The sequence below is a fragment of the Pseudorasbora parva genome, chromosome 8, assembly GCF_024679245.1.
Source record: "Pseudorasbora parva isolate DD20220531a chromosome 8, ASM2467924v1, whole genome shotgun sequence".
In the NCBI taxonomy this organism is placed as follows: Eukaryota; Metazoa; Chordata; class Actinopteri; order Cypriniformes; family Gobionidae; genus Pseudorasbora; species Pseudorasbora parva.
This window is the reverse complement of record NC_090179.1, coordinates 32,873,182-32,896,740: the sequence shown is the minus strand read 5'-3', so window position 1 is coordinate 32,896,740 and position 23,559 is coordinate 32,873,182. Positions and strand designations below refer to the sequence as shown.

General features: G+C 37.5%; 1 protein-coding gene across 1 annotated transcript; it reads left to right on the top strand.

Annotated features, from left to right (window-relative positions):
• Positions 1-242: 242 nt before the first annotated feature.
• Positions 243-22,689, top strand: egln2 (egl-9 family hypoxia-inducible factor 2). Its single transcript, XM_067450971.1, has 6 exons — positions 243-461; positions 1,204-2,514; positions 17,255-17,374; positions 17,471-17,607; positions 21,299-21,366; positions 22,328-22,689. The coding sequence occupies exons 2-6, from the start codon at positions 1,438-1,440 to the stop codon at positions 22,378-22,380; spliced, it is 1,455 nt and encodes a 484-aa protein (XP_067307072.1). The 5' UTR covers positions 243-461; positions 1,204-1,437; the 3' UTR covers positions 22,381-22,689.
• The last annotated feature ends 870 nt before the right edge of the window (positions 22,690-23,559 follow it).

The following is a 23,559-nucleotide window of genomic DNA, read 5'->3' as shown; positions in this document are numbered from 1 at the left end:
ATTGTGGCGCTCAGGGTCACGTGATGCGAATGTGCGCACGTGTAAGTGACAGAGCCGCTCATGGAGAGAGAGAGGGGGAGGGAGGGGCCCGCTATCATATCCGGAAACGAGTTTCAGTTTAATAATCCTACTATGGCGAAGATTAGGCTCATGAATATTAATGAGGTTACCTGATTGGATGCTTCAAGAGCATCGCATATTAATATTAATGAGCTAAGTCTTGGCCATAGTAGATTGTGTAATTTTGCTACCCGCACAGTGTTAGCCTATATTAGATACGAAGCGTTACTCTTTGTTCACCAAGGATTGTATGGGCAGAAATTACAGTGTTGTCTGTGAAAACGTTTTTTTATTTGTTATTTATATAATCTGAAATGAGCGTGTATTGAATATGGACGAGAGAACACCGGAAATTATTTACAATCGCGGCTGGTCTTTTATAGTGACTTTATCATATAGAGGTAAGTAGTCTAAAATACGCCAAAATCGTCTCAGTTTTTGTATTGAACCTTTATAAAGAGACAAATATATGAGAGTATGATTATGATGGATGGTATTACAAAAATAGCTTACATATTTAAGTGTTAAACTAATGAATTGGATGCCCTATCATTTCACTGGATTATTTTTTTTTTTTTACTTAACGATACAGCTGAAAATTAGTTTTTATTATTATTTTGGTTAAAACTATTTTAGTGCGTTATATTAGCTTTGGCGTTTAAACTTGTCCGCATTTGTCCGTTTATGCAATATATAGCCTGCATATAAAATTTTAAGATATATATATATATATATATATATATATATATATATATATATATATATATATATATATATATATATATATATATAGGCCTACGACTTTAGATTAGACTTTCATGTTAGCATCTTTCATTACATGCATTTTATTTAAATATTTGTATTCGTTCTTTTACTTTACTATAGGCCTATTTATTTAATTTTTCGCCATTGTAGGCCTATATATTTTATATAAATGAAGATAAACCTTCAAGTTAATACGTAAAGTTATATTAAATTTTCATTGTATTCATTGTTTCATTACAAACGTTCCATTTTCTCCATTTGGTTGATATGCAGGCCTAATCATTGAAATGATAGAGAGTGTGACTGTGCAGATTTGTGTCCGTTTTAACGTGTCTATAATGTTTAAGTGATTTAACCATTGTTACTCTCTGTCTCCAGACGCTCATAAACCCGTGCTCTGGAAATAAACAGCCATGGAAAATAGTTAATGGTTAGTTCTGTATTAAACAACTAATAAACTGAAGGAAAGCACTGTGTTAGCGTTGAACTGTGGAAGTTTATTGTCGAGCTTCGTGAAAACAGCGCCGCTTGGCAGGCATGAGCAGAGCCAATTCTGCAGAAAATGAAGATTGGACGTGAGCTACGTGAGCATCCAGGAGTAGACGACATGACATGGAGAAACTGGAAAACACGGACCTTTTAAATGCACACGGACGCGAGAGTATCCGTTCACGGCAAGAGAGAGTCACCAATGGCTGTGGTGAGTCTCACGCGGTAAACACAATGGGTTTGAATGCGACCACGGCAGAGGAGCTGCTGGCAGGACATGCGTCTAGATCTGGTTCCGGGATCACGCTTATGAAGGAGTTGAAGAGCGGTTTGCCTTTGTATAATGGTGGAGAAGCTGTGTCCCCTTCACCTACAGCTGAAGGAAGTTATCATGATGTCCCTAAGCAGACGCAAAGCGGGTGTTTGCATCTGAATGGACTGGTGGAGACTCCCCATGGGGGCCTCACTGCTCAGGGGGACAGGACTTTGGACAGGACTTCAAAAAGACCTTGTGGAGATGTGCGATTCAGACAACTCCAGCACCAGAGGAGAAAAGATGAGGAAAACAGAGACTTCGGGGCCCATAGTGGTTTTCCCGGAATGGGGTCCTCGGAAACGCCCCATGCACCGGACTCTCCTTCACTTGAATGCAAAAGGAGGAGGCTTGAAACGTGCCCTAAAACAGACTCAAGTAAAAGCACACAGGCTGTTACTCCCCTTGCAGCCAATCACCAACACAACAACAGCTCTCTGTTGTCCCCCAGTTGGGTCCATCACAATGGGCTCAAAACTACTATGAACCAATTGGACAATAGGCAGGCAATGGTTCGGTCAGTGCCACCTGCAGTGGCCACCAGTGCAGGCTGGTCTCCAGAGCACATGGCTCAGCAGTACATAGTTCCCTGTATGAACTTCTACGGCATTTGCGTAAAAGATGTCTTTCTGGGCGATCGACTGGGTGATAGGGTGCTGGAGGAAGTGGAGACTCTAAATCACAGTGGGAAATTCAGAGGGGGCCAGTTAGTCAGCCAAAAGAGCATCCCCTCTAAGAACATTCGTGGCGACCAGATTGCCTGGGTCGAAGGTAACGAGCCAGGCTGCAAGAACATCGGAGGCCTCATGGCTCACATCGATGAGGCCATCATGCGCAGTGCAGCCAATGGACAGCTGGGGAATTATGTCATTAACGGCCGCACAAAGGTGAGTGGCAAATTTGTGTTCGCACACTCAAAAATGAAAATTCTGATTCCATCTACTCACTTTCATGATGTTGCAAACTGTATGACGTTCTTTCTTCACTCTTAAAAGTAAAGGTTCCTTATTGGCATGGTTCCATGAAGAACTTTTAACATACATTGAACCTTTCCATTGCACAAAATATTTTTTTGTAGTGGAAAAGGGTTAGACTTTTAATATTCTAATATTCTTAACACTAAGGAAACATGGTTCTTTTAAGAACTGTTAACAGAAACACTTTTTTGGGAACTCAGATTGTTTCTTCTATTGCATCTCTACTGAAATTATTTTTTTAACCTTGTTTTAAAAAAGTGTTCTGTGGAACATAGAAAAAGAAGTCAGTGGTAATCAGAAATATTTGGTTACCAACATTCTGTAAAATATTACAAAACTATGTCTTCAGCAGAATAAATAAAGTCATACAGGTTTGGAATTACATGAGGGTGATAAATGATAGCATATCTTTCTTTCTTTATTGGGTCTGTTTGTTTGGACCTGTATGGTAAACTGTGGATGTTTCTCAGGGTTTATTTTTTTGAACGTTAATATCTGTATAGGCAAAAAAAATCTATTTAACATTTTAATCATTATTATTGCACATGAAAATTACAATAGTTTATATAAAAAATATATAGGGTAGTTGTCATATTTGAACATGCCATAAAGCAGGCTTTTCAGCAAAAACATGATAATTTACCACAACCCATACATACGCCTTTGAAAAGACCTGAAAACATCCTTGTTAACATCTAAAAATATACTTGACCAGTGTGGTTTTATTGTGTTCACAGGTTTACCCACCATCTGTAGCAAATTTAAGATGATTTTTGACTCAACTGCTTGTATCATCACAAAATATAAACTGTATTCCTGCTCTAATTGGCTATAAAGGCATAGATATAATAAAACTATGTGTTGTCAAATTGATTAATCATGATGAATCCAAGCGGCAACCCCCACAGTTTCTCTTGCAGTGACTTAAACTGAAATTCCTCGACTGGCCACTAGGGACAGGCTCCAGAAGGGAGCAGAAGCTCATTGAGCCCCATGTTAAAATGCCCAACTTTACAGCAGAAAAAAAGCCTTTACAGCCTGGTACAAATTGTGGTTTTGGTCTATACGGCTAATGTTGCCCTTCATGACAACTGAGGGTGTGACTTTTTTTCTAACTCATTTGTTTAAATTATATTAAGCCATGAAGTTCTGCATAATTAAGGGCATGGCCACTTTGAGTGACAGGTGGATAGCCATTTGTCTGCCGTCTGTTAGTCATCACGTCACCTCAGCTCCACCCACGTGACGTCCTGCCTCTGCCTATTTTCAGTTATCTGGGAGTGACGCACTGCCAAGAGGGTAACGGCCGACTTTACGTTTTACGACTGGCTTGCTCAGTCACTACATTTTCAAATAAATATCAACTATAATACTGATCTGCCCACATTGTCGCTATATGGTCACGGACACTACATCCATATGTTTTTACAGTCTGTAATATATATATATATATTTTTTTTTATGGCAATTCCGCTAATGTGACCATGCCTTCTTAGTTTCTGAAATCTAGTGAACATCTATGCCAGACAACTTTCCGAGTCTCCCCTTTTTCAGTATGTTAGTGTCAGTAGATGCTATAGTTTAGCCAACAATTCACCTGCAATGCAAAGAAAGTTGCGTTTGGGTCTTGGATGTATCAGACTAGATATTGACTGTCTGTGTTGTGTTTCTCACTGTTCCAATGTTCTCAACTATGGCAGTCTGAGAAATGCAGTCTAATCATTTCCCAGATCAGTGTTTCTCTGGCTTTGAAGACTCTTCTATCAATCTCTATCTCCAGCCCGTATACAAACAACATATTCTTACTGCCACTAAGGCGCAGTGCTTGTGCGCGTGCTTGTATACACAGTGTGTTCATTGTGTGCTTGAGACCGTATCAGAGCTTATCAGACATATTTACGCATTTACAAAAACAGACCCTGGATCAGAAAACGTGATTTATTTTATTATCAAGTTGGTCTTAGAGTAATTATGACTTTCATATTTGACATTACAAACATGCATTGCTCAGTAAGTGTGTGATTGAACATTGACTCATATGCGCGCAGAGTGCTGCATCAGTCCTTTCGGCGTGTCAGAGCAAAACTGCCTCTATGACGCAGGTTTGGTTATTTGAGCTTGCCATGTCAAACCAGTGCCCAGTGGTATGTGATCTTCCTGCTGTGGCAATCTCCGCACTAAAAAAACATGTACATTACCCTTTTAAAAAGAAGTCTCTTATCAACAAGGCTGTGTTTATTTGATCAAAAATACAGTACAAACAGTATTGTGAAATATTATTACAATTTAAAAGAACTCTTGTCTATTTTGATATTTTGATATATTATGTAGTTTATTCCTTTTATTTTAAAGTTGAATTTTCAGCATCATTACTCCAGTCTTTAGTGTCACATGAGAAATCATTGTAATATGATGATTGTCTGCACAAGAAACATTTCTTATTATTAACAATGTTGAAAACAGTTGTGCACAAGAAACATTTCTTATTATTATAAATGTCGAAAACAGTTGTGCTGCCTCATAATTCTGTGGATAATGTGAATGTGATACACTAGCTGCTATTCAAATGTTTGGGGTAAGTAAGAATTTTTTTTTATTTTTTTTTATTAGATTGACCACACTGCAATAAAGGCTTTTCTTACTTAGTATTTCTGTCTGGTTTCTAGTCCAAACATCAAAAAATTCCTAAAACAAGAAGTATTTATTAGACAAGTAAAAGTAGTTGTCTTGTTTTTGGGAAAAATAACTCAAAATTAAGATTAAAATAAGCAAAAAAAAAATCTGCCAATGGGTAAGCAAAATAATCTTAATTCAAACAGAAAACAAGAGTATTTTACTTATTATTTAGCTTCCCTAACCAGACAATAATGTTTACTTGTCTAGTAAATGTTTCTTAATGTAAGAATTTTTTGACATTTTGACTAGAAACAAGACAAAAATACTAAGAAAAGCATTTTTTTGTTCAAGTGAATAATGATACAAAAGAGAAAGCAAAAATACTGTTTTTTTTTTTGTTTTTTTTACTTTCGATTCATCAACTCAAGCCAAAAAAAGGTCAAAGTTTCCAAATAAATATTTAACAGCAAAAAAACTTGATGATAAGATCCATAATTAATAATTGATTGATTAATAAATTCAATGTTTTCAAGAATGTTTCAATTCAGAGAAATAAGCAAATTTAACCAGGTTTATGACGTCATACCTGCGTTACCCTCCATTTACGAGGGTTATATATTATATAGCTTTATTTTTATATTTATTTCATGACGGGTAAGTAATGTAACTGGTTACACTGGCAACACTCATTATTGCAGCTAGCCTAAACTAAGCCTTTGTTTTAAAAAAGAAACCTCTACTGGCGAAAAATTACATATTGTGACTTTAACCGCAAACCAGAAAATCGGCATGTTAGAATGATTTCTGAAGGAACATGTGACACTGAAGATGGAGGAATGATGCTGAAAATTCACCTTTGCATCACAGGAATAAATTACATTTTAAAATATATTAAAATTAAATTGTAATCATATTTCACAATATTACTCTATTTTAATCGAATAAATGCATCACTGGTGTGCATAAGAGACGTCTTTCAAAAATATAACAAAAAATAATATTCCAAACTTGAATATATTCTCCATTCCAGCTCAAACGTATTAAGTATAAAGCCTTGTGTAGCTTATCGAGTCTTTATGTCTGAATGCACATCAGATTTATTGCTGCTGGAGTATTATGAATGCAAAGCCAGACTGACTCAGGACCATGTGGACATTCTTATTGTAATCACAGCCTGTCCGTTGCTGTTTCCGTTAGAAACCTGATCGGGATGACCTTTTTGTGAAGCTACAGCATGTTCACTGCAGTGTGATTGAGTGAGGAGAGGCTTCTGTTCAATGGGTCAGGTCAGATCAGTCAGGCTGCAGTCACAGTCCTTACGTCATCCTTAATCTGCAGGGAATATTTGTTAATATACATTGAAGGGAACACTGCATTAATCTTGAGTGTCTTCCTCTCATTCCGGCTTTTAAGACTATGTACATTAGGAAACGCCAGTGAAAGATTGTTGTTTGCATGTGTAAATGATCAGAGGCGTGAGAAGCCAATGTTGACGTGCAACTTTGCACATATGTTCAGTGAGTCATATATTTACATCTGAAGAATAAATCTCATAGCTCAGCACTTGGAATGGGAACGCGAGTATTGCGTCGTTCACATACTTTTGCAAGTGGGAAAACATCTTGCAAGAACGTTTGTGGCTTGATATTTACTAGTCATGTAACTTTTGATAATTAATTGATCTGTTGTTTATTTGTTCATGAGGAGCATCTTGTTGAAATATGTTATTCAATGCTATCCTTCAAACAATGTTTCAATGTGCAATTTCATCAAATAAAAATGTAAAAAAAGATAGAGTACCTTTCAAAAGTTTAGGGTAATTTTTTTATGTTTTTGAAATAAAAGGCTGTATTTATTTGATTAAAAATAATGGTAACCGTTCTTAGAAATAGAAAAAACATATTTCTTACTAACATAATAATTTCTTATATTTCCCTTTGAAAGGTATTTGAAATCAACTAATTCAGCATTTAGTTTAAAAGCATGTTATTCCACATATTGTCCAATGACAATACTAAATTATATGAAACAAAATGTGTAAATATGTAGTGAAAGTAATGTTTAAAATATAAATATTACAATATAAACCCCAAGTACATACCTGACTAATCAATGAATGCGTTTACAATCTTACAGTGTTAATGCACAATAACAGCACAATGTTTAAGGTCATGAAAATGCCTTAAACTGTGTTTTTTAATCATGTTAAGTTCACACAAACCATGAATAAGGTCTTAATTCTAGCGGCTAATTCATGTTTGTTTAGGTTTTGACATCAAAACCGGATTAAATATGCATGCAAACACAGATAACCCGCATTGTTGTGTGTTTATTAGGAGCTGATGGTTATCTGCATGTTGCCATATATTTGAATGCATTCGATACTGACATTCATTGTCTACTGTTTTCATTATCATTATTAATTAGTTGTTGCAGCCCTAAAATGTAGGTAATTTTAGAGTTGAGAGCACCATTTGGATTTTATTAAAAGTATGCACTATTATTATTTGAACTGGTTACAGCAAAGTAATGTAAATTTAAAGTGATAAAGCCAGTTCAAAAAAGGTTGCAGCATTTCCTATAGCATTTGAATAGCTTTCATCTCACATCTCTATTCCTCTGCGGACACGCAACTTCCTCGTTTGCTCTCCAGTGCACTGATTGTCCTTAATCAACCCTCCCATTAGTTATTTTTCCTCTCCATCTCCTCTCCTTATCAGACCCTTTACTTTTTAGTTGGCAAAAATATTTCTCGCTGTTGCCTTGGAAACAAGACGTAGCGTTTTGAATACTGCAAGAGAGTGTGGGTGCCTATGCCCAGCTTTCTTTCTCTCTAAACCAGTGCTTTCAGAGAACGACCTTGGTTTCATTCTCATATGCATAGAAACCATTCGATCTTGGGACAACGTGGCAGAGGTTGCGTAGGGGAAAAGAATAAAAAGGAGGGAACAGCGTGTTCCAGCGTTGGCATCTGCAGTAGACCTCACATGCCCCTCCCAGAGAGAGTAACGTGCTTATACCAGCCAAAAGAAACATCACCAGCAGAATATTGGGGCTTTTGCATTACTCCACTTTATAGATACTAACATGAGGGCAGGGTCAGACATTAATGAGAGTGTGAGGCAAAGATGTGACAAACTGCTTGATAAATGTAAAATGTGTTTTTGGTAACACTTTACTATACATGTGCTGATAAGAATTAATTCATGCTTAACAAATGCACAGATAATAATGAGTTAATGTATGACTCATGAAGAGACAAGCCATTCATTACCACACCAGCAACTAATAAACAGTGTATCAGATTATTAGATTTATATATGAATTGCTAGTAAATAAACCCTTCCCCACCAGCATTTAAAAAAAGTTTCCAGCCACTGATAGCATTTTATATAATTTTCATAAAAATGTAATGCCACCCAGAATATTTTGATGTATGAATATCTGAACATGCAATGTATCACAAAAAAAACAGCTTTTTCTCTGCTTTAAAAGGCTTCTCATCTTTTATGCTATTTTAAAGACTGCTTACAATGAGGAAAATAAGTATTTGAACACCCTGCTATTTTGCAAGTTCTTCCACTTGGAAATCATGGAGGGGTCTGAAATTGTCATGTTTCCACTGTGAGAGACAAGAAATCACAATATATGATTTTTTAACAATTTATTTGTATGATACAGCTGCAAATAAGTATTTGAACACATGTCTATCAGCTAGAATCCTGACCCTCAAAGTTAGTCTGTTAGTCTGTCTTTAAAATGTCCACCTCCACTCCATTTATTATCCTAAATTGCACAAAATATGCACCTGTTTGAGGTTGTTAGCTGCATAAAGACACCTGTCCACCCCATACAATCAGTAAGAATCCAACTACTAACATGGCCAAGACCAAAGAGTTGTCCAAAGACACTAGAGACAAAATTCTACACCTCCACAAGGCTGGAAAGGGCTACGGGGAAATTGCCAAGCATCTTGGTGAAAAAAGGAGCAATCATTAGAAAATGGAAGAAGATAAACATGACTGTCAATATCTCTCGGACTGGGGCTCCATACAAGATCTCACCTTGTAGGGTCTCAATGATCCTAAGAAAGTTGAGAAATCAGCCCAGAACTACACGGGGGGAGCTGGTCAATGACCTGAAAAGAGCTGGGACCACCATTTCCAAGGTTACTGTTGGTAATACACTAAGACTTCATGGTTTGATATCATGCATGGCATGGAAGGTTCCCCTGTTTAAACCAGCACATGTACAGGCCCGTCTTAAGTTTGCCAATGACCATTTGGATCCCAAGAACACCATCCCTACTGTGACGCATGGGGGTGGTAGCATCCATGCTTTGGGGGTGTTTTTCTGCACATGGGACAGGGCGACTGCACTGTATTAAGGAGAGGATGATCGGGGACATGTATTGCAAGATTTTGGGGAACAACCTCCTTCCCTCAGTTAGAGCATTGAAGATGGGTCGAGGCTGGGTCTTCCAACATGACAATGACCCGAAGCACACAGCCAGGATAACCAAGCAGTGGCTCTGTAAGAAGCATATCAAGGTTCTGGTGTGGCCTAGCCAGTCTCCAGACCTAAACCCAATTGAGAATCTTTGTTGAGGTAGGTCAAACTCTGTGTTTCTGAGCGAAAGGCCAGAAACCTGACTGATCTAGAGAAGATCTGTGTGGACGAGTGGGCCAAAATTCCTCCTGCAGTGTGTGCAAAAATGGTTAAAGGGGGGGTGAAATGCTGTTTCATGCATACTGAGCTTTTTACTCTGTTAAAGACTTAGATTCCCATCCTAAACATAGACAAAGTTTCAAAAACTAATGTTGGACGTTTGATGGAGTATTTCTGTGTTAAAAATACTCCTTCTGGTTTCTCACAAGTTTCGGCAAGTTTTTTTCGAGTATGGCTCGACTTGACGTTAAATAGATCGGAAGGTCCTTGTATGGGCTGTACGGGCTCTTCTCCCGGTAGGGTGCGCGCGCGCGTAACTAGAGGGAGAGAAAGGAAATGCACGCCGTAAACACTCAGGTGCAGATCCAGTCGTCCGTGAACACTTATGACGCGCCGCGCTCCACTTTATTCCTATGGGTGACGTCGAGCGACTTCAACGCTTCAGCACAGCATTCCGGGAAGGCAGCACTGCATTTGAACCGATTTGAACACAGAAATGACGGGAAGCTTCAAGGCATCGCTTCAGTCGCGTCGCAAAGTGGATTTCCACGGTCACTGCTGTCACAGGACTTCACCAAATCATACCAAAGAAGTGTGTTTTTGACGGAGCGGTCCCAGCGATAAAGGTTCATGGTCCTGCTTTAGAAGCAGCCGGTGAGTAAATCAACTTCAAATGTCTCTGCTGTTGGCTACCGTCGCATGAGTAAACATCAGTAAACGATACGATCGCGTGCTTCGTCATTCAAATGCGCTAACGGTTACTCCATTGTTGTTCTGTATAACACTAGTCTGACTCTGACGTGCAAAACCGTTTTGCTTGCTACCTCTAAGGTCTAGTCACATACAATAGTCGATACACCGAATCATGTCCTCATAAACTGCGCATAAAGACACACAAAGGCCCCTAAATACAGTACATACCACAAAGACGGACATCCTGATGTTGCCGTTTCTCCTGTTCAATTTATTTCAGCCTCAGATTTGATTGTGGATCATTATCTGTTTTAGCTGAGATAGATGGGTTTCTCCACGCTTGAGGACGTCACCGCTTTGGGTGTGCTGGTCATTCTTTAGCTCCGCCCACACGATACGCCTCCAGGCGCTCGGGTTTTTCCGGAAAGACTCGGTACAGCCCATATTTCTTTTATAAATATGATAAAACGAAAGACTTTTCAGAGATATGAAGGATGCAATACTACTCTATAGGTACTCAAGATTGACATGAGATTGACTGAAACTGAGTGTTTCACCCCCCCTTTAAAATAAAAAAAATAAGAGGAAACGTTTGACCTCTGTAACTGCAAACAAAGGCTACTGTACCAAATATTAACATTGATTTTCTCAGGTGTTCAAATACTTATTTGCACTTGCATCATAAAAAAAAATAGGTTTTTTTTAGATTATGTCTCTCATCACAATTTCAGACCCTTCCATGATTTCTAAGTGGGAGAACTTGCAAAATAGCTGGGTGTTCAAATTAGGGATGCACCGAAATGAAATTCTTGGCCTGAAGCCGAAACCGAATAATAATGAAATGCTTGGCCGAATACCGAACACGGTGTTTCGGTTTTATTTGGCCATTTATTTACCATTACAATAATTAAATAGTAAAAATTAGCTTTTTACTATTTTGTGTTGCTTTTAAGAGAAATAAATCACATAACAAAAATACACTCTGTATGTCTACAACATCAAATGTGCATTGAATAGTGCAAAAAAGGTGGATGAACCCACAACAAATAAATAACTGTCCTAGACATAAGCCTACTTAGCCTACTTCTTCAGGAAAAGTGGCAGGTTCTTCTTTATGAAAAGTAGCTTCTCTGCTTTCTCACATGAAAGTCGGTTCCTCTTCTCATCGATGACATGAGATGCAGCACTAAACAGTGCTTCCACACTGCTGACATATTTGCTGCATAAAGCGCCCGCCTCTCACTCTACGTGGGTTACTATTTGATCGCGTCATTAAAAACGTCATTGTTCGGCAAAAATTATTCGGCCTTTTTACTTATTACTTATTATAATTTCGGTTGCCGAACATTCGGTGCATCCCTAGTTCAAATACTTATTTTCCTCACAGTGCCTTGCGAAAGTATTCGGCCCCCTTGAACTTTGCGACCTTTTGCCACATTTCAGGCTTCAAACATAAAGATATGAAACTGTAATTTTTTTGTGAAGAAACAACAAGTGGGACACAATCATGTGGAACAAAGTGGAACAAAATTTATTGGATATTTCATACTTTTTTAACAAATCAAAAACTGAAAAATTGGGCGTGCATAATTATTCGGCCCCCTTAAATTAATACTCTGTAGCGCCACCTTCTGCTGCGATTACAGCTGTAAGTTGCTTGGGGTTTGTCTCTATCAGTTTTGCACATAGAGAGACTGAAGTTTTGGCCCATTCCTCCTTGCAGAACAGCTCAAGCTCAGTGAGGTTGGATGGAGAGCGTTTGTGAACAGCAGTTTTCAGTTCTTTCCACAGATTCTCGATTGGATTCAGGTCTGGACTTTGACTTGGTCATTCTAACACCTGGATATGCTTATTTTTGAACCATTCCATTGTAGATTTTGCTTTGTTTTGGATCATTGTCTTGTTGGAAGACAAATCTCCGTCCCAGCAGACTCCATCAGGTTTTCTTCAAGAATGGTCCTGTATTTGGCTCCATCTATCTTCCCATCAATTTTAACCATCTTCCCTGTCCCTGCTGAAGAAAAGCAGGCCCAAACCATGATGCTGCCACCACCATATTTGACAGTGGGGATGGTGTGTTCAGGGCGATGAGCTGTGTTGCTTTTACACCAAACATAACGTTTTGCATTGTTGGCAAAAAGTTCAGTTTTGGTTTCATCTGGCCAGGTGGCTCCATGTCTCCCAGGTGGCTTGTGGCAAACTTTAAACAACACTTTTTATGGATATCTATAAGAAATGGCTTTCTTCTTGCCACTCTTCCATAAAGGTCAGATTTGTGCAGTATACGACTGATTGTTGTCCTATGGACAGTGTCATTTAGGTCAACATTGGATCATTCAGAGATCCTCACTGAACTTCTGGAGAGAGTTTGCTGCACTGAAAGTAAAGGGGCCGAATAATTTTGCACGCCCAATTTTTCAGTTTTTGATTTGCTTGTTGTTGATTCTTCACAAAAAAATACACTTTTATATCTTTATGTTTGAAGCCTGAAATGTGGCAAAAGGTCAAGGGGGCCGAATACTTTCGCAAGACACTGTATGTGTGTGTGTGTATATATATATATATATATATATATATATATATATATATATATATATATATATATATATATATATATATATATATATATATATATATATATATACACTTAAGTGGCCTTTTGTTACATTAATACATTATCTGCAAAGCAAAAAATCAACTTTTAATATTTAAAGTACATTAGAAGTCCACATTCAATACAATTAAGAACACTACTTTCAGACTGAGAATGAGATTGCATTGTTCAATTCATCACACTCATGTTCTTGATAAATGATATGAGTTACAAAACGAATAAAGTATGGCATGAAAATGGCAAGAAAATTGCAGAAAATTCTGAATGCAGCTTTATATGTTAAGGCTGCTCTGTGACGGCTCAAAATTCTGTGTAATGCTGCATAAGATAGACCAAATGATGCCTGCTCTGAGCCACCTCAGAGTACTATCAAAGTATACAACTAAAATTGCTGTGTAATTCCCCCATGTCCTACTTATCCTCTGCGCTCTCATCATCAGGTTTACACTCTTTTATCTCAGCACACTCTGTGCTCAATATCTACCTGACTATCAAGGCATGAAAGGATCTTTCATGATCACACTGATACTGCTTTAGAGGAACTGTTGCCTATTAATCATAAAACAAGGAAAGGACATCAAATAGCCATAAAATATGACATCTTGGCATCAGTTCATTTGACATTTTTTGTTAAAGATTGCCTTGCCTTTAAACTTGACCATCAGTCTCTCATGGGAAAAAGCTAAAACATGTGTAATTGGGAAACCGATTTATTTACATGAACCATCTGGATCAGCCATTTGACTAGAATGAATCAGACTTCGTAATGCTAAATAACTTGGGCGACAGACCATTTAATTGAGTGTTAGCTGTAAAGCTGCATGGGACACTGATGACAGTGCTGTAGTGTTTTGGGGCATTTAGCTGTGTATGTCTTTGGGCACTTTCATTTTTGTTCTTCCTAATTGGATAATTTGACTTTCTCTGCTCTGCACAGTATCTGTTCAATTAAATTGTCATAGCTGATTTCCTTTATACGCTTCAGTCTGCCAGTGGAGGTCATGCCCTCTACTCTGTTATGAGAAAAAACAAGTAAAAATCCAGTCAAAGCAACTCTAGACTGCTATTTGAGGTCATCAAATGTACAAACCATGTGTAACCTGATGAATATTTCATAACCTAGAGATCTGCTAATCAACATGGCATAGTATGAATTTTAATAATTATCATGTTATTTTATTTTTACTTCTGGGGTTTTTAAGGCCAAATGTTGCACTTTCTCAAACATATTTCAACGCCATCTATCTCTGGAACATATAGGCCTTCACAGACAGTGCTTAGACTAAACCAGGATTAGAGCTTTTTTGAACATGCATTTTAGTCTGGGACTAGGCTGAAGCCTTGTCTGGGAAACGGGGGTGGGGGTATGGGGATGTGCTGACAAATTAACTTGGATTTTTTACGGGCAGTGGAAGTTTTATCAGTGCAAGTAAAAATCAATTGCCAATTTTTTTTTTTTAAAGGCTAATTGCATCGTCAGTTTTGCCCAAAAAGGATGTTTAAAGAGACATACTCATACCCCAACTGTTTGACTTTTTGTTTTCTGTGGAACACCAAAAAAAAAAAAAAAAAAATTTTGTCTCGGTGTTAATTTGTCCATTCTGCATACGATGGTCACAATGGTCAAAACTAACTTTGGTTAACAACATTTTTCAAACGGTCTTATATTGTGTTCTGCAGAAGAAAGAAAGTCATACAGGTTTGGAATGACATGAGGGTGAGTAAACACTGACAGAATTATCATCTCTTAAAGAAAAGTGCACAATCACTTTGTGGATCGTCAAACAAACCAATTGCCGGAGTGCATGCTGGCTGTGAAAGAAAAGGCGGTCTAACAAGCCCGTTCTGCCATCCGCCCACGTGCTCCTGTTTAACCCATGTGACACACGTTGTGTTTACTGCTATACTGTGATGCAGTGATAAGGGTTAGGGGGATTTTTCTCTCTGGGGTTTGATAAAGTGCTGACCATATCATAGAGCTGGCAGCTAACAGTACACCCTGATGACTCATGCCTTCTGAAACCAACCTGTTACCATCACCCCCATCATCATCCAGCCCAGGAATGCCTCATATCATCCAGAGCAGCAATTGTGCCAAAACTGAGCTCTACAGAAGGCAAGCCAAATGCTGTTGGCCTTTATATCAGGCATGGCAGTCAAAAAAGGATGGGAAGTGATTGGGGGTGGGGATCAGGAAATGGTACAAGCCAAATTTGAACTGCCATTGCCTGTATAAGCACAACAGAGCATGTGAACAAAATTAAACTCCTTCAAAAATATTTAAATATAATCTAATTGGAATCGCATTTACTACTATTTAAAAGTTTGGTTTGGTAAGATTTTTGTGTTTTGTTTTAATTTTTATTATTCTCACCTTATTTTAATGTATTTATTTATAAGTATAATGCATTCTTGTGATCTCATTGTGATTGTTTCTCATGGTGTCATAGGGTAATTTCAACATTTACAGGGGCTAGTTTGTGATTTTTTTTTCATGCTAATAATAACTTTTCAACCATAAGGACTAGAAACAAAAAACTATTTTCCCCTGATACCTTGGGTTGAGATGAGATTTCTGGTATTCTGAATAAGTGATACGTTAATCAAAGTTTATTTTCTGAAACTAGACATTTCATCCGATACTATAGTCACCAAAATTGGCTCAGATCCTCTTCACACCATGCTGGCAAAAATGTAATTAAAAGCTTTTTCATAAGCCCAAGTATTTTCGAATTACGCACAAACACGTTTGACGAAGAACACACCAAAACTGATGAAAGGTTATATCTCTGCAACACTTTAGCATATTGAGACGAATCTTGGTACATGTCATCACAAGCACAACCTCGGGCAACATGCAGAGTTTCGGCACAGCTCCACGTACTGGAAAACAGATATAAAGTTTTGGGCTAAGGCCCGTTCACACCAAGGATGATAACTATATTAGCATCCACAATAGCGGTCAATATCGTTCTGTTTATTCTAAGTGCATGCATGTTTGCCGCTTTAAATGCCTGATTTGCTGAAAACATTTTTTATCGTTCATCAGCTGGATAAAATCTTTCTGAATGTGATTCCAACGATATAGTTTCTCTATCGTTACAGCTGTGAATTCTGCTATATTGGGAACGCTTTTAAGAACTATATTTTTATCATTATCTTTATAGCAGAGTCAAATGTATTTAATGAAAGAAGTTGTATCTTATTTCACCTTGGTTGGCATGGCATACATCACCCGAATTGTGGTCATAAACCCACATAAACAGCAGTGATAATGGCGGCCTGTGGGCGGTCAGGCAGTGGGTTGCTCTGTGTAGATGTACCGTACAGTGCGTGCTATTTATAAGCGTATGTGTGTGCGTGACCTTTGGCATGTGCCACAGAAGAGCTTCATCATTCCAACACCGAAGCGAGCTGTAAATCCCTTAAAGGGCCAGATGACTAAAATAATATGTAAATAAGTTAAAAAGATGTAGTGCAGAAGAGAGCAGTCAAGTTGTTGTGATTTACTGGATAAAGAATTAAAGATACAAATAAGATCCATCCAAGGGTATGCATGTAAGGTCCTATGGGGAATGACAGCAAGTAAAAATGTCAAAATGTCTTTTGTATGAAACCTACAACATTAGTTAAAATGTTACTTATTAGTTCAAAATCCTTGTTGTGATATGATTATTATGTGTTATGCGAGTAACATTAGCATTTCCACTTGCTATCTTGTCATAGTCAAAACTGTCTCTTTCAAAACCCGAAATAAGTCAAAGTTACAGTTCCAAGTAAGGCTTTTATCAGTTACTTGTGTTAATTTTACCTAGATAGATCCCTTGTTTTGTTACAATTATTATGTGTAATGCGATAGACGGTTCTTTGGTGTTTAGCACATTAGCATTTACACTACAATGTGGCCATATCCCAGTCATCAGATCACAATACTTTTTCAAAACACACTGATTTTGTGTTTTATGCTTGTGATTAGAGCAAATGCCACAAAATGTCCTTATTTAACAGTTCAACAACAAATCTTATGTTTCCTTAAACTTCTCTCTTCTGCACAACCAGGCTATGGTGGCATGTTACCCTGGCAATGGAACAGGATATGTGCGACATGTGGACAATCCTAATGGCGACGGACGCTGCATAACCTGCATCTACTACCTGAACAAGGACTGGGATGTGAAGGTGTGCTGTGTTTACTCTTACTGTTACTTGGTTCATTCAGGAGAAGAGTCTTGTCTTACTCCTTTCTAACGTTTGTTTTTATATCTCTTTTCCAAGGCTCATGGAGGGTTATTGCAGATCTTCCCCGAGGGTAGTAATGTTGTTGCCAACATTGAGCCTCTATTTGACCGTCTGCTCATTTTCTGGTCAGATCGCCGGAATCCACATGAGGTGAAACCAGCTTTTGCCACCCGGTAAGTAAACATTGTTTACAGTTACATACACACATACACACACACACACACACACACACACACACACAAGCCCGGATTAAAAATGTCAGTACTTTATCTGTAAAGTTGTATGATGTGATTGGATTTATCCGTTAAGATCTCACCTGAGATATATTGCAGAGTGGGTTAGTAATTATTCTTCCTCTAGTTGGTTAGAAATTGAATCTTTCTTTTCACAATTTCCTTTAAGAGCTCTTCTTTTTGTTAAAAGTTTTCAAAAAGTAAAAGTGGTAGATGAAAATCCTAATTATAGTTAACACTGTTAAAGCATAGAAATCAATCTATAGACTTGAAGGTAGATCTAAATTTACTTCTTCCTTTACCCCTAAATTAAACAATCCTTATTTAACCCCAGGAATTTTGGATGACTGTTTCAAACGATGGTGTTACTTGAGGGACTTGTTCTTATAAAGACAATAAATGTATGTAATTTATGGAGTTAACTCAGAAGTAACAGTTGTATTAAGTAGTTGTTAAAACAAGATTTGTTTCATTTCCTACAATTAAGACATTACATTACTAATAGCACTTATTAGGAATAGTAAAATATCTTTTTTTTAAATAAGTTATTATTTTTATGATCTGAAAAAAATGTCTCTGGGTCTTTATGGTTATTTGTGTTCAATTTCTTCTGCTGATACACAGACTATTAAAATCAATGGGAAAAGGAGTTAGCTACTGACAATGATGATGAAATATGGAATGACATTTGGTCTTATGACACAAATAGACTCCATATTTCCCATAACTGCAGTCATTTTTTAACCCCACTCCTTAGCATATGTGTTTAAAATGTTAAACTAAAATAGGTACATTGTCTGTGGCCATGTAACAGACTGCGAAGGTATTGTTTTTTGTTGCTAGAGGAAATGGAAAAGATCTTTAATTCAGTTTTATTTTGACCCAGTCTCACTGGTGTTGGGTATGCCTAATAGACACATTCTTTCTTATTATAATTTAATAATAAGTTAGTGCTTATAAAAGCAATCTGTCAATCAAAGTCATGTGGTGCAAACAACATACAGAAAGACATGTAGAGATAAAACAAAGAAGGAAGTGATATCCTAAAGAAAACCCCTGCAGACCCTCATGACTTTGTGAGATAAATTGAGCATTATACAGCAAAACAAGTTTAGTTTAGGTTGGAGCGGCACGATTCTGGATAAAATGAGTATCAATTTATTTGGGTTTTGTTTAAAACAGAGATCACGATTCTTCCACAATTATGAATAGACAACTAAACAAAATAACATGTTCTGACAAAATATTAATTGCTGCAAATGTTAAAAAAATCAGTTTGAATGAATCATTCAATGTTGAACAGCTGGATGAATCAGCATTTATAACGAATCGCTTGAATGAATTATTCAATGACTTTACTTGTTTCATTTCTGGATGGATCTGTGTTTTTAAACAAATCAGTTGAATAAATGATTCAATGACAAACTTTTTTAACAATCAATTGTTGCCACCTACTGGTGGTTTAATGTAATTGATACAAAAATTAAGGGTGCTCCAATTTATCGGACACACGCACACACAAGCCTCACTGCAGAATCAGACAAATCAGCATGATCAAAACTTCCATGAGAGTATTTATCCTTCAAATATCAAGTCAAGAGAGTGAACAACACACATCAAGAAATAAATGTTATTTCACTATTTAAGATAAACCATCAGCAGGCCAGTGATACATTTTGGTAGCCTGTCTGGAAAACACATAATCTTGGGATATTGGGCTATGCAAACCCTGGCCCACACATGTCCAAGTCTAATAACAAATCGCAGCATAATGAACCAGCAACACCTTAAAGTATTCTCCAGCCTGTGACAGCCTAGTTATGTTCAGTTAGACACGTACACACATAAATCAAACGATCTGCAACAATGCAATATTATACAATATTATACAATATTATCACATATAAAACATAGTTTTAAGTGTTGCTTCATTCATTCATGTAATCTCATCTTGTCTGCAAATCCAGTCTCTTTTTTTACAAACAAATCCGTAGTGAAACAGACACCAAACAGCAATGTCTTCCCCACGTGATCTGGATGTTCATTAAAAGTAACGTTCATCAATGCATTCATAATATTGTAACCGGTTTAGCTCCACGTAGGGCTGTGTTATTTATCTGTCATGCACATGCCATGCACAAAACGGTGGCCGGCGCTACACAATCAGGCGTTCATCTTCTTCGGTTAAGGTGGTTTCACCACACTGGCATAAAAGAGAGGCACATTCCCAGAACAACCATTTGCTGTGCCAGCTGTCAATAAAAGCTTTTCTTTGACTAACAAGAAGGTTTTCAGCTCTGAAACCTACAGGATATTACATGTATATATCAAAAGCTCAAGGGAAAGTTGATTTCTCATTTTATGAACTCTTTAAAGTGACAGCCATCTAATATTTCTGCTGCTGTCTTTGTCATTAATGTTAATTAAACAAGAAAAGACTGCTCTTAAGTAGATTGAGTAGTATTAATCTATATTTCATGTAATTACTTTCTGTTGATAAAGACTGTTCTGTTTTTCATTTGTATTATATATTTCACAAGAATGCTATATTTGTTAAGCTCTAAGCTCTAAGCTCTTCCTAATCACAGAAAGAGAATGGAATATGGCGCACATGTTGCTTGCCAATAAATAAAGTTATCAGTTCATGAAATTTTCTCATCTCTTATTTAAAATATGTTGTAGCTAAGAATAGTTGGCCAATAATGCTTCTAGTGATCGGTCATCGGGTCTAAAAAATCCTGATTTGAGCACCTTTAGATACTTTAACGATCTTTATTTGAAGCATCAAGTTTCTTTTAAAAAGTGCTTTACTCTGTTTTGATCTCTATCATAATCATCAGTGTTTATATCCGAAACAATGATACTATGTGGTTGAAAAGACTGCCCTATACATGACAACAGCTCTGTCTGGGCCAATGCCAACGTTCATTGTGATTGTACTTGTCAGTTTGAATCGAGATCTTTTCACTGTTAATCTCGCTCCAGTTCAGGTTGTAAAACGTCATGTGGTTACAACCAGTGTCCTAAATTTCTTGTAATCTCTCATCTATTGTGATCTATCCCAACACACGTGCATGACAGTGCACTCGTCTGACCCCGTCCCTCAGTCGTCCACTGCCATTGTTCTCCTACCGCTACAAACACTATGGTTTAATTTGATCCTGCTCTATAAACACCACACCTGCAGTTGCTCTTCCTGAGGAAGTGGTTTTGTCTTGAAATGAGTTGGATGAAACAAATTAAATGCTGCATTTTTGGTGTAGTATAACAATTCTCGTTTACTTTTTACATTACATTCTACATTTAGGATGAGGGTAGGTGTGTATCAACCACCATCGCAGCTGGGGGCCGAGGTGGGGCACAGGAAGTACGTGCTTCCTGAGTGCAAGCGGCAGTCGTTTCAGTTTGTGCACTCGTGCCGGTAGGACAGGGCCAGGAATAAACAAACTAGCTGCTCTACTAGTGTTGATTTAACCCTTTCTGTGCTTTGAGCAGAGTAATCCACATGACTGCACATCTCAAACTCCATTTCACAGCCCTAAACAGCCTTGAGTTCATCAGATCAATACTACCTAGTCAGACTGTCTAACCCCTCTCAATTGTGACTGAAATTATATTTCTTTTCCCACAGCTACGCCATCACCGTCTGGTACTTTGATGCAAAAGAGCGGGCTGAAGCTAAGGAGAAGTACAGACTGGGTGAGTTTCATACCTCTCAGAAGAAACATGTGGCTTAGGCTATTTTCTCACTACATGTTTCAGGAAGTTTAGCGTTCAGTGTGGGTTTGGTTGATTGCAACTGATTTTCTCACGGTGATGTTGAATGACGATTGAAGGGCACCGCCGACCACAACCAAATAATGCAATGTGAAAAGAGACCTATGAGGTCAGGGAAAGCAAATTAATACTTTTATTCAGGAAGAGAGCCATCATAGAATGATTCCTGAAGGATCTTGTGCCACTGAAGACTGGAGGAATGATGCTGGAAATTCAGCTTTGACATCACAAGAATAAATTACATTTTAAAATGTATATTCACACAATTTTAAAAATTACTGTTTTTGTGATCAAATTAATGCAGCCTTGATGAGCATAAGAGGCTTATAAAAAAACTATAAAATTGTACTGACCCCAAACTTTTGAATGACAAGTCTGTGCAAAATCAGCTGCTTCACGTTAGGAAAGGCAAGTGAAAACCTAAAGATTCAAAACATCAATCTGAGTGGATGAACCACATTCAGAGCCATAAAAATAGATAGCCTATTACTATATATATAAGCTGCATATTTACATACACACAAACAACCTATACTGTCTCCTGATATGACAAAACTATCAACAAAGCCATCTACACTGAAATTGGCCTCCTACGACAACACCTAATATGCTAGTTAATGTTATTACATTGATTTAAAACGTTCTGACTTTGCTCACACAGGGTATAACAACACTCCCTAAAAAAAGTACACCTTGGTACACTCATGTACACTTAAATTTACAATCCATTTAAAAGGTTGGTCCATTTTTGACCCGGTAAAAGTAAATGAGGTAAAGCATTTTCAGCACAGCACAAGGGTCTTGTGTTTAGTTGTCTGTTACTTAAATTTGCCTTTTGTCCATCGTTAATTATCTTCTGTGTCTCTCTTTCTGTCCTTCACAGCTACAGGACAGAAAGGAGTTAAAGTGCCTGTCACACAGAGCAACAAGACCTGAATCTCAGCCATTCGAGTGAACATTCAAGAGCGTCCTGTTCATGTGTGTGGCGGCCCGTGCTTCTGCACGAATGGACGTCGTTAATAGGAGACGCAAGCAGCCAAACAATCATGGCTCTTTCTATGGCCTCAAAAATCCAACAAGTTTTATTTGATTGGATGAACATGGGACTTGATGGTCACGGCACTGGAGGGCTGGCAGGAATGGACGATTTTTCCTCATCCTTTGAAAAGTCAACAACCGAAACATCACAAGTGGACTTTAGTTACTTTAGTATTTTGAGTAATTACTGTATTAAATAAGAATTACAATCTCTAAACTCAACCCTCGCTTTTCACAACACTACACCCCTGTGTGCAAGTAAGATTTTCCAGTGGCCTTTGTCATATCCTGTTCAGCCCTGTGAATGTGTAACCAGCGTAACAGTGACATCTTACTTACGCCAAAACTAAGCTAGATCATTAAAACTGACAAATAACCAACAATCAAATTATGCATGAATGCTTCAGTGGACAAAATTCCTTACGATTGAGCCCATAGCCCTAGGAAACATTCAGGGTGAATTCACTCAGAATGAACAGCGCCCTCTGAAGGTGTCAATTTTCATGCCCGTCTTTGCTGCGTCTTTGATGCGAATCTGGTAGCAACATCAAATTTGTTAAAATAGTTTTCAGGAGACTTTAGGGCCGTTCACTGCGCTATTTTTTTTATTGTCTTTGCTGTTGTGTCACATCTCATGTAACATGTAATTCAACTTTGATAAACGCATCCAGAACGCCCCAACATTCATTTCAAATGCTTTTCTGGGACTGTTTTTTACTTTGGGGTGCACCAATATTAAAATTATTGCCGAAAATACTAAACAACAATTAATTTTATACTAACGCCGATAACTGATCAATTGACAATATTCAAATTGGATAATTTTTTGTAGTACATTTTAAATAAAATAGGCCTACTTGTGAATTTAGTCATTTTAAATCCTACATGTAAATGTAATTACATTTTAAAATAATTACATTCAACAGTGTTCTTAAATTATTAGTGTTTTTAAAGAAGTTTAAGCGTTTCAACAAAGATAATTTAATGTAAAAGTACAGAAAGTTCAGTGAGCTGCACAAATAAACATCCAATATCGAAAGATTTAAAAATATCTAATATCAGCTTATACCCAATACA